This window comes from Nannospalax galili, unplaced genomic scaffold, assembly GCF_000622305.1.
Source record: "Nannospalax galili isolate Female #2095 unplaced genomic scaffold, S.galili_v1.0 scaffold1437, whole genome shotgun sequence".
In the NCBI taxonomy this organism is placed as follows: Eukaryota; Metazoa; Chordata; class Mammalia; order Rodentia; family Spalacidae; genus Nannospalax; species Nannospalax galili.
This window is the reverse complement of record NW_008341050.1, coordinates 896,002-911,236: the sequence shown is the minus strand read 5'-3', so window position 1 is coordinate 911,236 and position 15,235 is coordinate 896,002. Positions and strand designations below refer to the sequence as shown.

Genomic DNA, 15,235 nt, shown 5'->3' with positions numbered 1-15,235 from the left:
TACCTGAGACTCCAGAAAGCTGTTCAAATATAAACTAAGACTAGATATATCAAATTTATAGCAATAACTAGATAAGATACCTCATGTTGCCACCTTAGTCAAAGTCATACCAAAAAGCAAGTAGCTGGTTACAAAATGAGATGATAATTTGCCCCAATTATAAAACAGTGAATTTCCACCAGAGATGGATGGTGGTCATTGTTGATCTGTTCCTGAGTGTGGCAGTGCACCTGTGGTGAGGAAGCACAAGCTTTTAGAGTTGGAAATGGTAGGAGGGTGTATTAGGGTTCTCTAAAGAAACGGAACCGGTAGAATGAATATGTATAGGGATTTATCAGCTTAGCTCACAAGATAGAGTCCGAGTAGTCCAACGATGACTGCACCACACTGGAGAGGCTGAGAATTCGTAGTCGCTCAGTCCACGAGGCTGGATGTCTCAGTGTTCCCAATCTGGGGCTGGAGGTCTGACAAATTCCCAAAGATCAGCTAGTCTTCAGTCTACAGCAGCAAGACAAACTCACCAGTGAGAGAGAAGGCAAGCGGCAAAAAGCAAAGTGCTTTCCTCTGCCATGGCCTTTTACACGGGCTGCCATCAGAAGGTAACAGCCACATTTAGGGTGTATCTTCCAGCTTCAGATGATCCAATTAAGAAGATCTCTCTCATTTCAGTTAATCCCAGATCCAGTCAAGTTGACACCCAGGATTAGCCGTCACAGAGGGTTCTCAGAGCCTGACCTCCAGAGCAGCCACATGACCCCTCTTGGGAGTTGCTAGACATGCAAGTTCTCCATCTCTAGAGCGGAGCCAGCGGCAGGTGTTTAGCAAGCACTGCTGGTGATTCTGTTGAGAACACTGGTGTAGACAAAGTGAAGAGAAGGAAGCTAGAGGACATCTGTGTCATGACTCCAGCGAATCGTGACATCCCGTACCTGACCAGCTGGAGGATTGATAAGTGGTGACCAGCTCTGGACCAGCAAGAAACCCTACTGGCCAAGACACAGTACACAGCAGGTAAATGGATGCTTTTAAAGACAAGTATAAATAGGCTGGATTTTTTTTTTCAATATATATTTGTTACTGAATTTTTGTGTGTTTCTTAATCTTATTTAGGACCCCTCCCCTATCTGGCCCCCAGGACCCCCCCCACTGGATTTCATGCATTCTGTCATATATGTTAAGGTTTATCAAGTCAAGTTTATAGCTCTAGATGTTCCTCATCCACTGGCACTTGGTCACTCAAAGAAGGTCAACTCTCCCTCACCCAGCAGTAATCAGCTGCCAGTAGTTCCTCAGCTAAGGAAGGGGTTTCTTGCCTGTTTCCCCAGTTCTGTGTTGGATTTTTGTCTGGTTTGAGTCTGCATGGGTCTTGTGCATGCAGTCACCATTGCTGTAAGTTCATATGAGCAAGTTCCCAGAAACCTGTGGTCGTGCCCCACCCCTGCCTCACAGCCTTTCTAACCCCTCTCTCACAATGGCCCTGAGTAGGTTGGATTTTTGTTTGTTTGTTTGTTTGTTTGTTTTAAGCTATTTGGAAGAATTTCACAGAAAAGGAAAACTGTTTACTGTTTAGATTTAGGGACTCACTTTCACCAAAACTATATTGTCATCTGTTTTGTCTTGGTTTTCAAAGGTTGTTCTTTATAATTTCACAAATGTACATAATGCATTTTGACCACTCTCACCCTGACCCTCTCCCATCTCCCTCCCACCCCTGCCTACCCCTCTCCTATCTGAAGCTCTCTTCCTTATATTCACACATCCATTTTATTCTGTGACCCACCAAGTTTAACCAGGGCTGTCCATTGACCGTGGTTTGGCGCTAGCCATCAGAGCCTGGTGGGCTGAAGACAGTGAGTCTCCCTTCCCAAAATCTATCAGTAGTCAACAGTTAAGCAGTAAGGGGGTAGGGCCCCATGAGCCCATCTCCCACCCATGACTGATTGTTGACCAGGCCAATCTTGTGCAGGCCCAGTGCAGGTAACCATAGTTGTAAGCTCATGATTGAAATGGCTTTTTGCAACTCATCACCGTCTTCTGGCTCTTACACACTTCCTGCCCCCTCTTCCTCAGTGTTCTCTGAACCTTAGAGGGAATGGTATAAATGTCATTCATTTTTATCAGTACCACCAACCTCCTTCTTTGCTCTCCCAAATAAGTCAAATATCTTGTCTCCCATAAAGCACCTTCTGGCTTATTTCCTCAGGATAAATATAGGGTTAATTTGAGAAAGCCTACTGAATATAAAGTTACTGCTATATGAATTTGCATAGTTTTTATAAGTGCCTCACAGGCTGAACAGACCCCTCTCCTTAGAACACCTCAGCTTCTGTGACTCCATTCCTGGGTTTCCTCCCACAAGTCCCCGGTTGCTTGGTCTCCCTTGCAGAGTCTCCTTCCTTTGATCACATCTTTGGTGTTAAGCTTCCCCAAGGTTCCATCCTGGGTCCACTTTCCTTGGGTCCATCTCAGCTACTAGTCTATGGCAGCTGTCCATTTGCCAATCTAGCCTAGGTCTCTCCAGAACAGCAGATGGATGTATCCACCTCCTAATTGGTCTGTTTCTAATGCTGCCCTCTGTGCAATAAGTTCTTTCTGTGTCAACAGAGTATTTTTTGTTTTAAATCCTAAGAACACATACTTTAGAAGACCTGGAAAATGTGAACAAGTACTAATATTAAATATGAGGAAGGGGACACTAAAAGACATGACAAAGAAGCAAGTAACCAAATCCAAAATGTGGAACATTCTGTAGGACCGATGGTTGGATGACTGGGGTCTTTTTAACAAATTGCATGTGAGGAAATGGAAGGACAGCTTAAGAAAATTTAAGTGATGCAACAAAATGTAGTCTACAGTAGAAATCTTACTGAATCCTGACTCAACAGCAATAAAAAGTATTTGGAACTATTGGGAAAATTTAAATATGGACAGGATACTATATATTAAAGAACTATTCCTGATTTTCATAGATGTAATAAAAGCCTTGTGATTATGTAAAAAACAAAGACCAGGGGCTGGAGAGATAGCTCAGTGGTTAAGAGCACCGGCTGCTCTTCCAGAGGACCCAGGTTCAGTTTCCAGCACCCACATGGCAGCTAACAACCATCAGTAACTCCAGTTCCAGGGGATCTGATGCCCTCTTCTGACCTCCTTAGGCTCAAAAGAGGTGCACTTACATATATACAGGCAAGATACTCATACACATAAAATATTAATAAGTCAAAAATGTTTAATAAAAAACAAAACATATCGTCGGAGCACATACTAGTATATGAATGAAATTAGATTAATAAAGTGTTACTGAATATTGGAGCAAGATGTTCATTATTGTTCTTCCTACTTTAGTATATATTTGGAATTCTTAATCATTTTTTTACAAGGCAGGTCAACTAAAAGGGAAAAAAATAGAAAGGGGTGGAGGCTGAGAATCCTACCACCCTGGGAACTCTTGTTTACAGAACCAAAGGGCTATCTGGTAAAAGTCCTTGACTCCAGCAATCAATCCTGGCAGCAGAGCTGGTTTATCTCCCACATCCTCTGTTTCTCTGCAGCACACATGAAGCACTCAGATGGTTTCTCAGGGACAGGAAACTGTGAGGCTTGTTTTTTGTGTCAAAAGCACCAACACTTTAGCAGCCCTCCCCTGCCTTGAGAGCCTTAGAGACACTCATCACTGCCATCAACCTAAAAAGCTAGGTTTGCCATCAACCCAAATCACCTGGGTCCCCCAACAATGAGAAAGTAATGACTGCAAGTTTAGATTCATGTAAGCCTTTGATCCCTGTAGGGACCACTGTCACCTTATTTACTGTCACAGCCTAGTGACTAGTAGCCCCTGGTTCCTGGCAAGCACTAATGTTTAATTGAACTGATGCCTTTAGAGGAAAGAAGCCACAATAATTTAGAAAAAGAAAAGTACATAAGAGATTCTGAAAAGAGAGACTATGAAAACAAATTTAAGGACGGCCTCCCAGACAGAATATTCCTTCTCCAATCACTAGAAATGTAGTTACTAGGAAAACTAACGCAGATGAGAGAGGGCAGGAATGAAGGAAGTCTGAGGCTTTGGGGTTGAAAAAGTGGAGAGAATTTCATTTCTCTCAGATCTCTGGTTAAAATGCTGTGTAACAAACTTTTACCCCTCCCTTATCCTCCCCTTTACATCATCTTCCACACAATGCTTGCTAATTCTCAGGTGCCCACAACCCTAGAATGTCAGGAACCAGTGAACCACACTCCTGAAGTGACTGTGACTGTGCCTGGTGACATATGATGTACATGTCTCCATGGGGTCCCTCTTTTATCTAAAAGTAGAAGTCTAGGCAGTTCTGACACTGAACTTTCCAGTGTTGTTGATTTAATGAGTAGTTCCTAATTTTAAGTCCCTAGCCCTATTTCAGTGTGAGAATTAGTGAAATGAATAACACTGATGCCTTTGCTGGTCCGGGGAAGAAATGTGCCACAGAAACACTAGGTAACGCTGCTGGGGTTGGAAAAAGCACAAGTGAAGGTTTGTTTCTTTAGGAAGCTTTGAGACCAGATACTAGAACAGGAGAAACCCAGGAGCTTATTTTAAGAAAACACCAGCTGGGGTTAGAGGGATGGTTTAGTGGTTAAGAGCACTGGCTGCTCTTCCAGAGGACCGACTTCAGTTCCCAACACCCACATGGGGACTAACAGTCTGTAACTTCAGCTCCAGGGGACCCACCACCCTCCTCTGGCCTTCATGGGTATTACATGTACTTGGTACATTTACATACATGCAGGCAAAGCATGCATACACATAAAATACAAATAAATTTTTAAAAAGAAAATGCCAGCCCCCTCTCAGACCTCTCTCTACTTTTTCTGTGCTTTGTGTCAGCCTCTTGACCCAGCCTCTTTCCTAATGAGCACTTCCGACAATGTGGCTTATCCGGTTCCCATTGAATAGACGCATAGTACAGTGCTGTGGCTGCAACATTGTAAGGTCAATTCCTAGAAGTCACAAAACAAGATTCTGACACAGGGGATGTCCCTCATTTAGAGTTCCCTTCTGGATAAGATACTAGAGGTTCCCTTATGGGGGAATTCTTCAGAGAAAACAATAGGAGGCTAGAGGATGGGGAAGATTTTTTTCTCTCTCTGAAGAAATATATCAATACAATAGTCCTGTTGACTGTGAAAAGTGGTGCCTCTATTTGGGGTCAAGGCCGGAACCATGGACATTTTATCCTACTCATCCTCTTCCTCTGATAAGGTCCCAGCCAACACTGATAAAGTTTTTCTTGCTAAGAGCCTAGACTTTTTAAGTGCTTGAGAAAGGAACAAAGAAAACTGTGTTTAAAGGATTTTCCACTCTGTTTCTGGTGGCTGGTCCAGAAAGATGCCTCAGTTCCTGATTCTCACCTGCCTCTTCATCACGGTCGCCCCAGTGTCACCCATGGGTGAGTCTCATGTCAAGAATTTGGCACAATTCAGCTTTTTGTTGCAATTTGCTATTGTGTACAGATTATTGAGAGTTAGATTGTGGTACCATAAGTCCAGGTTCTACAGTTGTGGAAAGAAAGTCACTGGTAACCAAGGGTATATTCTCAGAGAATCTTCTGTTTCATGTCCCATTTTCCAAACCTTCCATGGATCTCCCATATCCAAACCCTCCTATGAGCTAAATATTTCTTGGTGTACGTGTAACAACAATCCTAGTCTCTTTATGTTGTAAATATTTTTATAGTTCTTTCGGAGGGGAAAAAGATTTTCTTAGAGATCAGGACAGTGTTTTTCCTTAATGAGTACAAGAGACTGAAAGTTCTGTCCCCATGAAGGGCACAGATCTGAATAAAATAAACTTTGACTTTTGAAAACAAGTTACTTTTTTGCACAGACCAAGCAACTCTTAAGCTACTTCTCTCAGGCCTGACACAAAACTGGCCAGCTAGGCAAAAGAACGTTTCAGCTCCAGTTACTACATATTTCTCTCCCACTTTCTTCTCCAATAGATCGTAAGCTCTAACTGGAAGATGCTGGAGATAGGGTTAGAGACCACCCTTCTTGGCATTTCTGTAGAGCTCAGAATGTGACTGACCCAGATTTGTTTCTGTTCAGTAACTTGGGCCTCACTGTGGCATCTTAAGGCTACCCATTAAAAATGGAGTTGAACCCTAAGGAGACATGAACGCCAAATGTAATGTGGTGCCCTGGATAGGATTCTGGGACAGGGGACAATGTAGGTAAAAACTAAGGGCCGTGGATAACTAAAGGCTTGAGTTAACACTAGTGCATCAACAGTGGTTCGCTGATTGGAGCACAGAAAAGGAGAAGAGGTGGAAAGTGAGAGGTGAAAAGGGAGGGAGCCAGAGGAGAGGCTTCCAGACACAGCAGAGTACAGGGGCTGCAAAGGCTGTGATCTGGATAATCTAGGGGTGGCTGCCAGGTATCCTAACCCCCAGGGTGACAAGATGGGAACACAGATGTATCTGCTCAGGCCTTGTGGCTGATTCTTGCACAGGAGCCGAGATGCTGATGAGTGCCCTGGTGAGCCCCGAGCCTTCTGGCAGGCAGGGAACTTTGGGAGCAAGGCACAGAGTTGTTCTTTTTGAAGCCCTGCCACTGAGGGCTATTTCAGCAAATTAGGATCAATGTGTATAAAACCAAATTCTAGTCCCTACATTGAGAGCAAACACAGAATTTGACACCAGTGGCCAGAATGCTAAAGGATTGAATGGCCATTAGGAAAAAAGGATGGAAACAGCCAATGTTAGGAAATATCAAGTGGCTAGTGTTCAGTTACTGTTATATCTATCATTTCACAGCACATGACGGATAAATTTCTTTCATGCCACAGCTCTCCAACAACAGGAAGGAGACGTTACTTTTTAGCAGACCAAGAAATGACAGTTAACTAAGGAAAACTTTATAAATCATGGAATACTCATTATGGGAATGGCTGTAGAAGTCATTACAAGTTGAGCATCTAACCATTTCTCATAAAATTAGAGCCAGAGAGATGGGTGAAATATTTCTATGAATTTATAATCACCGGTGAAATTTCTCTGGAAACCTTGCTTGGTGAGAGAGCCACAGCCAGCGGGGTAGAGGAGGGAAGGTTTCCCTTCAGAGAGGGAGGGAGTTTGAGGACATTTCCTCCCCTTCAGGGATTATCAAATTGTAGTCTAGGGCTGAGATAGCTCAGGGCATTTTAAAGAGAAGACTGTTCCTGCCACCTGTGACTCAGCAAATGTGTCACTTCCAGAAAATGCAATATCCTAATCACTTCTTGCCCCAGACTGTCAAATTATCTAGGCAGCCACTTGTCAGGTTGCCCTGTGTTTTCAAAGCAGGGCTGGTGCCGCTGGCCTTTCAGTGGAATGGGCTTTACATACACCTTATCCAGCTGAACTTAATACTCATACACAATTCTGCCTGTTATCTTACAAAAACCATTCAAATTGTTCTTTCCTTTTTTTTAATTTCCAAAGTTGGGGTGGTAACTGCATTGTGATATAGCCTCATCCATAACTGAATAGCTGAACTACAGTGTACTTTTCCAAATGATCTGCCTTTATTCATGTAACAGAATACCTAATCCTCTAATATACACCTAGTCCAGATTCATTTTATTTATTATTTATTTATTTATTTATTTGTTCATTCATTCATTCTGGTACTGGAGTTGGAACGAAGGCCCTAGTGCATACTGAGCTCAGGCTGTACCACTGAGCTGTGCCCCTAGCCCCTATTCCAAATTTTTTAAAGCTTGTCATTCAGCGTCTTTTTTTTTTTTTTTCCTGAAATTAGCTTAGCTTCTTCTCAAATAAGTAATGTTTGGGCTCCTTTTTAAGACTGGTCAAACAAGTCAATCATTTACTTTGATAAATTACAACCTCCAATTGTGAACACAGTGCTCAAAATATGGTTTACTCAGTGCAGAGTTTGGTAAGAACAATTCTAACCTGCCTTGACTGACTGTCCATCAACTCACTACTCTGAACAGAAAGTTCAGCCTAGCTAGCAAGAACTTTAAATAGGTTTGAAATATTGTTGTTAGGGGAATTAATGAAGCATGTGCCTCAGTTTCAAGCTGACGAATCTTAAACTCAAAAACAAAATGCAGGCTTCCAGAATAGTTCAGTCAGTAACACACTTGCCACTCAAGCACGAGTTTAATCCCCAGAACCTATGTAAAAATGCCAGATAGGTAGAAACAGGAGGATACCTAGCGCTCACTGGCTGGCCAGCCTAGCCTAATAGGTGCCTCAGGGCCCAGTGAGGCACAAAAAACAAAGTAGATGGCTCCTGAGGAAGGGCCCATAAGGTTGACCTCTGGCCTCCACACACGAGCATATGAACCTGCACACACACATACACACATGCACACACACGCACACACACACACACACACACACACACGAATTTTTTTTTAAGTCAAAATGCAGGCCTGAAGTACTGTGTTTTTGATTTGTTGTTGTTGTTTGTTTGAGACATGGTCTCACTATGTAGCCCTGGCTAGCCTGGAACTCTCTATGTAGACCAGACTAGCCTTGAACCCACAGAGATCCACCTGCCTCTGCCTACCAAGTGCTGGAATTAAAGGCATGTGCTACCACACCCAGCTGTCACTGTGATCTGAAATGTCACCAGGTGCCTCTGAGGTCCCTTTTCACTTCCAGCCCTAGATCCCTGTTCTGCTTACATCAGTCTGAACGAACCCTGGAGGAACACCGACCACCAGTTTGATGACTCTCAAGGTCAACCCCTTTGTGACAACCATGTGGATGGGGAATGGTATCGCTTCACGGGCATGGCGGGAGATGCTATGCCCACCTTCTGCATACCGGAAAACCACTGTGGAACCCATGCACCTGTCTGGCTCAATGGCAGCCACCCCATAGAAAGTGACGGCATTGTGCAACGCCAGGCTTGTGCCAGCTTCAAAGGGAACTGCTGCCTGTGGAATACCACGGTGGAAGTCAAGGCCTGCCCTGGAGGCTACTATGTGTATCGGCTAACCAGGCCCAGTGTCTGCTTCCATGTCTACTGTGGCCGTAAGTACTTTCTGTGCTCTCTTTCCTCCCCAGGAGGGCCACAGAGGGAGTTAAGAGAAAAATGCCACATGAATCCCAGTTTTAGTTTGTCTGTATTCCATTGCAACATTGAAAATGATGGGTTCCCAATCTTTTGAGTAGAGAAGAGCCCTCTGTAAGATAGTTGTTGATGGATTGGCAGATAGACAGATGTCCAGACTCCCATATGGTAGCATTGTACTTTTTAGTCATTGACTTACTAAAGTGACATATAATGGAAAAGGGCAACTTGAGGTCAATAATACCTTTAAGTGAATTTTTATGCTATCAATACCATCAAAATCTGTATACTTTGTAAACTTTGTGATAGTAGAGATCAAACCCAGGGCTTCACACAAGCTGGTGTCCCAGCTCCTATATACATTTTTAGAAATTTTATGTATGTTTTGCCTACATTATATGTATGTGCATCATATGCATACCTGGTGCCTTTAGAGGCCAGAAGAGGGCACTGGATCCCCTGGAATTGGAATTACAGACATTATGAGTTGCTCTGGGAATGCTGGGATCTAACTGAACCTGGGTTCTTTGCAAAAGCCAGCAAGTGATCTTAACCACTGAGCCATCTCTCCATCAGCGTGTATACATGTTTAAGAGTCCACAGATAAGGGGTTAGAAAGATAGCACAGTGGTTAAGAGCCCACAGATGAATAGGATGGACATTTAGTCCAATAGCTCAGATATGGAGGTGTTTTAGATTTGCTGAAGCCCTTTGGTCACCCGTGGCCCTGTGGATCGGTAGCTGGGGATCAGTGATCTAATTGGCCAAAGCTGCCCCTAAGCAGTTTCTCTTTCCACTGAGTGATGCAGACCCTGCACCATGGGAAGTGATGGTAGCTACATTCGTGAGACTACTCAAAAAGAGAGTGTCCTCAAAAAGAGAGTGTCCTCAAAAAGAGAGTGTCCTCTGGTCCTCACCCCTCACAAGGTGATCTTTGTCCCATGTAGATTTTTATGACATCTGTAATGAAGACTGCCAGGGCAACTGTTTAGACACCAGCGAGTGCATGTGCTCTCCAGGAACGGCGCTGGGCCCTGACGGGCAGACGTGCTTTGGTAAGAAACTAGTCACAAGGTGGAAATGGGCTGTTAGGATCCAGGGGAAATTTCCTCTGCCCACCTCAGGGCTCCATCGCTATCCAAGTTAGTCTCTTGGGTACTTGAGTTGTGTTTGTCTTTTTAATTCACCACTAAAGCTCTAGGCAGACTTATGTTGTGATCAGGAACAATCTGGAATGGCACTGTCTGCTCTAGCAGCTACTGAGCCCCTTGTGGCTAAGGAGCCCTTGAAATATGACCAGCATGCCTGAGGATCTGAATTTTAATTTTAATAAATTTTAATTTAAAAACGGACTCTTGATTCAGTCATTGGAAAACCAAAAATGTCTGGGACAACTTATAACACTAAACTTTGTCTGTTTTATTAACTGTAAATAGAGAGTAAATCTGTTTTTGATGAACATTGGCATCTTTTAGTCAGGTGTGGGGCATGCCTATAAATTCCTGCCCTCAGGAAGCTGAGGCAAGAGTTCAAGGCCTGTTTGGACTGCATAGGCAAGATTCTGTCTCAAAAAAACCCTGAAAATTTGACATCCAAATTGAGAGATACTATAAATTCATTATCTTCCAAAAGCATTTAATGTTTTCTTAGATGTTTTTCCAGGGTTCCTTCAGGCAGATATAAAAATGCAAATACATGTCTATTGACCATTCCTTTTTCTGTCAAGGCAGCAAACCATCACATCTGTCTCTTTTCCTTGACAATATGACTTGGACATCTTTCCTCTCAAAAGCCCCAAGTTCCTACTTAAGTTCTATGCTCCAGAGAGATGGAGAGCCTCTGGGATAATGGGTGGAGGCCTGTGTTTGTGTACACATGTCAATTTTAGTTCTCATTTAGTTTTTATACAAATGAATGATCTTAAATTTTCATTACATTTATTTATTGTGTGTTTATATATATATTTATATGTTTGCACCTGTGTGCCAGGGCGTATGTGTGGAGGTCAGAGGTCAACTTGTCGAAGTTGGTTCTCTCCAATACATGAGTCTCGGGGATTGAACTTAAGTCATCAGGCTTGGCAGCAAGCCGCTGAGCCATTTCGCTGGCCCAATAATTTTAATTATGTATTTATTTGATTGATTGATGATTGAGACAGGGTCTCATTCTGCAGCCCTGACTGACCTGGAACTTGCTATATAGACCAGGCTGGCCCTGAACTCACAGAGCCCCACCTACCTCTGCCTCCTGAGGGATGGTGGGATTAAAGATAAGGCATTACCACACCCAGCAATGATTTTAATTTTTTTAGGTAAGAAAATAATAAAGCACATATGCAGGTACCCAGATGTAACAGTGGTTAAAATTTGCTTCTTTTTTTAAAATGTGAGTGGAGTTTTGATGTTCAAACTAAGTCGCTTCCATTCCTTCATCCTGTCACTCAGAGCGTGACTGCTGTTTGGTGTCAGCCTGTGTTTGTCCCTGTTTCTGGGCTCTCATTATTTATTTTTGTGTATGTAACTCTATACCATCTAGTACTGTTTTGTGTGCTTAAAATTAACATAAAAACAATGCTTCACTGTGTATGTGACATTTTCACTAGGGTGAAGCTTGCAGATGGGGTTACTTTGCTCAGAGTGCCTACACCATAAATAACAACTGAAGTAGCAATGGCCTAAATCAGTAGAAGTCCATTTCTCCCTTACATTAAAACATTAAAAATTCAGTCCCGTGGTTGGCAGTCCAGGCTTGTAATGAAGGCCAGGAAGGAGTCCACATGCAGTTATGGCCACAGCCCCTCTGGAAGCCACTGGCCTCCTACCCTCCCTCATGCAGGCAGTATAGCGAGGGATGGGGCTCAGAAAAGAGCCTAGCAAGAGCACACATCTGTAATCGCAGCACTTAGAAAGTAGAAGTGGGAAGATCAGGAGTTCAAGGTCAACCTTGCTTGCATAGCACCTTTCAGGCCAGCCTGGGCTACATGAGACCCTGTCTCAGTACCACTTCCCATTACCCCCAAAAGATCCTAGTCTTACCTACTATATTTTTTTACTTCCTCAAGTTCTAAATGTTGGCTCGTTTTCAATTCTGCTTTGTCTTTTTACACACTTATCTTACTTCCTGTCTTTTCTTTCATTTTTCTGGTATTAAAATGCTTGTAGTATAGATTTCTGGTTGCCTGCATGTATGTGAGTGCACCCATGTTGTGCAATGCCACGGAAGTCAAAAGAGGGCTTAACAATCCCCTGGAACTGGAGTCAAGGACGGTTTGTAGCCGCCATGTGGGTGCTAGGAATCAAACCCGGGTCCTCTGCAAAAGTAGTCAGTGCCCTTAACCACTGAGCTATCTCTCCAGCCCCAGAGTTCTGGAATATTCTTTTATGTGCAATTCAAAGCCTCCTGTTATCTGTTTGGAGTGTTTTAGGTCACACCATCTTCTGCAGTGAGGGGTTTTCTATGGCTCTTCACCTTCACCACCTGGTTTAGGGTTTGTTTGGTTGGTTTTTTTTTTTTTTTTGCCACAGAACAGTTTTTCACGTTTCTGTTAGACATTACAGACACTAAGCCAGTTCAGGCAAAGGCTATACATCAGTTTCTCAGCTTCAAGATTCTTATATCGACTGTGTGGGAAGTATAAATCCATACTTCAGCCATTGCAGGATCTTGGCCTGCATTGTGAGGGCTGCTCCCTCCCTCTGTGCCTCAGGCAGGGAGCTTCCTTCCCGTGACTGTAGCCCACCTGGAAAGTTCTATTCTCAATTTTCTTCAACTATTAATCCCTTTGTTGCTATAATGAAATACCTGAAGCTTGGTAGTTTATAAAGGAAACCAGATTTATTTAAGTCACAATTCGATATTCAAGGGCATGGTCCCAACAAACCACTTGGTTGGTTTAGGGAGAGACCAGGTTGGTAGAAGTGATGGTGCTGGATCACAGTGAGGGGGTCTCAGGTTGTCCCACAGCATCTGAGAAGACTCAGATTCTGCTCAGGGACTTGGACAGCGTTAGGTTGTTCAGCAACATGGTAATGGTATGATTTCTCCTCTACAGATGAAAACGAATGTGAGCAGAACAATGGGGGTTGCAGTGAGATCTGTGTGAACCTCAAAAACTCACACCGCTGTGAGTGTGGGGTCGGCCGTGTGCTGAGGAGTGATGGCAAGACCTGTGGAGGTGAGACTCAGTGAGGAGGGGCTCAGACCAGAGTCCAGGGGAACCCACTGGATTTTGCTTTGCCATTTGAGAAACTGCCTCAGCGTTAGAGGGGAGGAACAGCCTGTCTGCATACAAGAATGACCAAAGGGGTTTGTCTCCATCACTGAGGGGCTTATACTGTGGACAGAATTCAGTTCTGATTTTGTCTCTGAGACTTGAGGAAGGGACTTTTTGTTATTAAATTTTATTCTTTCACAATTTCATATATGTATTTAATGTACTTTTAACACTCTTCCCCATTACCCTTTTATCCCCCTCCCACTGAATCTTTTTCCCAAGTCCGTCATCGTCGTATGCGCCCCCCCTTTCCCCACCCCACTTCACATCTTTGTGTCCCAGTGTATTTAATTAGGGCTGTTTGTCTGAGCATGGGCAAGGAGTTACTTAGGCAAGGTCAACCTACCAGTGGCTGCACCACTGAGGAAGTTGACTCCCAAGAGGAGGGGATTCTGCAAGAAGTAGAAAGCCACATTTTTAAAAAAAATATTTCATTATTTTCATTTTTTTAATGTGTTTGAGTGTATTGCCTGCATGTAAGTGCATCCTTATCATGCAATGCCCATGGCAGTCAGAAGAGGGCATCAGATCCTTTGGAACCAGAGTTTCAGACGTTGTTAGCCACCATGTGGATGCTGGGAACCAAACCCAGCTCCTCCGCAAGAACAGCCAGTGCTCTTAACTGCTGAGCCATCTCTCCAGCCCCAAAAGCCATATTTTCATTGGGGAAACTACAGTATTCCCCATTTCTCAAACGAATATGCCCACAGATCCCATAGACTCTTGTTAAGGTGCAAATTCCAATTCAAGGTCTGGGATTAGGCTAAGATAATTACATTTGAATATAAGGTCTAGGTGACACAGATGCTGCTGGTCCAAGGACCTCATCTGAGTAGTGAGGCAGCAGAGGCAGGCAGCAGGGTTTCCAGCCTATTGAACTCCTTCCTGGGGCGGAGACTCGGCTCTCACACCAGCCTCACCAGGCCTCTCTCCAGGGAAGTCTGCCCCAGCAGGCTGGGGCAGAGCCTCAGAGCCTGCACTTTTAACAAGTTCCATAACAAGATTCTTACTGTCTTAGACACTTGGAAAACTACTTTTACATTAAGTCATTTTTTCCCCTGTATGCTTTGTATATTTGGAAGAATAATATATTTTTGGAGATAAATAAAATGATTGATTTTAATAGGACAGATGCCATGTACATTTTAAATGACTTAATGACAACAACAAAGAATTATTGATGTATATGAAGGAGTTGAAATGGAACTTGTCTATTACTTCTTTTTACGTTTTAATTGACATGTTTAACATAGCTATGGAATATTATGTGATGTTTCAATAATCTTCTATTGTTATGTGGAACTTGGGTGATGTCCCTTCTCTGCAGCACACTTACCTTGATGAATTATCACAGCTACAGTGACATCATGTCTGCTGTCACAGATATGAGTTCTTTCAGTGTACTTAGCAGAGTGTGACACAAGAGGTGTATGGCGTAACTGTTATTGTGTCAGAGGACATGTGACTTGTCCTATAGGATAATTGAATTTCTGTATTCATAGAGATATAACACTATTCATAAGATTCAGTTTATTCTTGTCATATTCAAAATAATAAAATGCCATGCCAAAAGGAAAAAGCATGGGTAGTGCTCAGATTTATTCTATGCTACAAAGTTTGCATTATTAACTCAAGGAACGTTGTCTAGCATATTAAGTGGCTGTACTTAGAACAAGGCTAAATATATTTTAAGTTTTACTGAATAAAGATGATATCCTGAATCCTCCTTAAATCTTAATTATTTTATGTAATAGTTTTGCATATTTGAATATTAATGAATATCCCATGGAGAACATTTGTAATTATTCATGAATAGTTTATTGGAACTATTAGAGTTAATTCCCATAAAATCTTAAAACCTAATAACCATAACTGAAAAATACTTAGCAAAAGATAAAA

The 15,235-nt window shown here is 42.9% G+C and overlaps 1 protein-coding gene across 2 annotated transcripts in view; it reads left to right on the top strand.

The window, feature by feature from the left end:
* Nucleotides 1-5,297: 5,297 nt before the first annotated feature.
* Nucleotides 5,298-15,235, top strand: part of Oit3 (oncoprotein induced transcript 3) — a 23,591-nt gene continuing 13,653 nt past the window's right edge. The window contains exons 1-4 of one of the 2 annotated variants that reach the window (XM_008836621.2): nucleotides 5,298-5,426; nucleotides 8,649-9,023; nucleotides 10,011-10,118; nucleotides 13,115-13,237. In XM_008836621.2, coding sequence (XP_008834843.1) covers nucleotides 5,366-5,426; nucleotides 8,649-9,023; nucleotides 10,011-10,118; nucleotides 13,115-13,237 — 667 coding nt within the window. In that variant the 5' untranslated portion in view covers nucleotides 5,298-5,365. The remainder of the gene's footprint in view (nucleotides 5,427-8,648; nucleotides 9,024-10,010; nucleotides 10,119-13,114; nucleotides 13,238-15,235) is intronic. The other variant, XM_029565141.1, reaches the window with a different exon arrangement.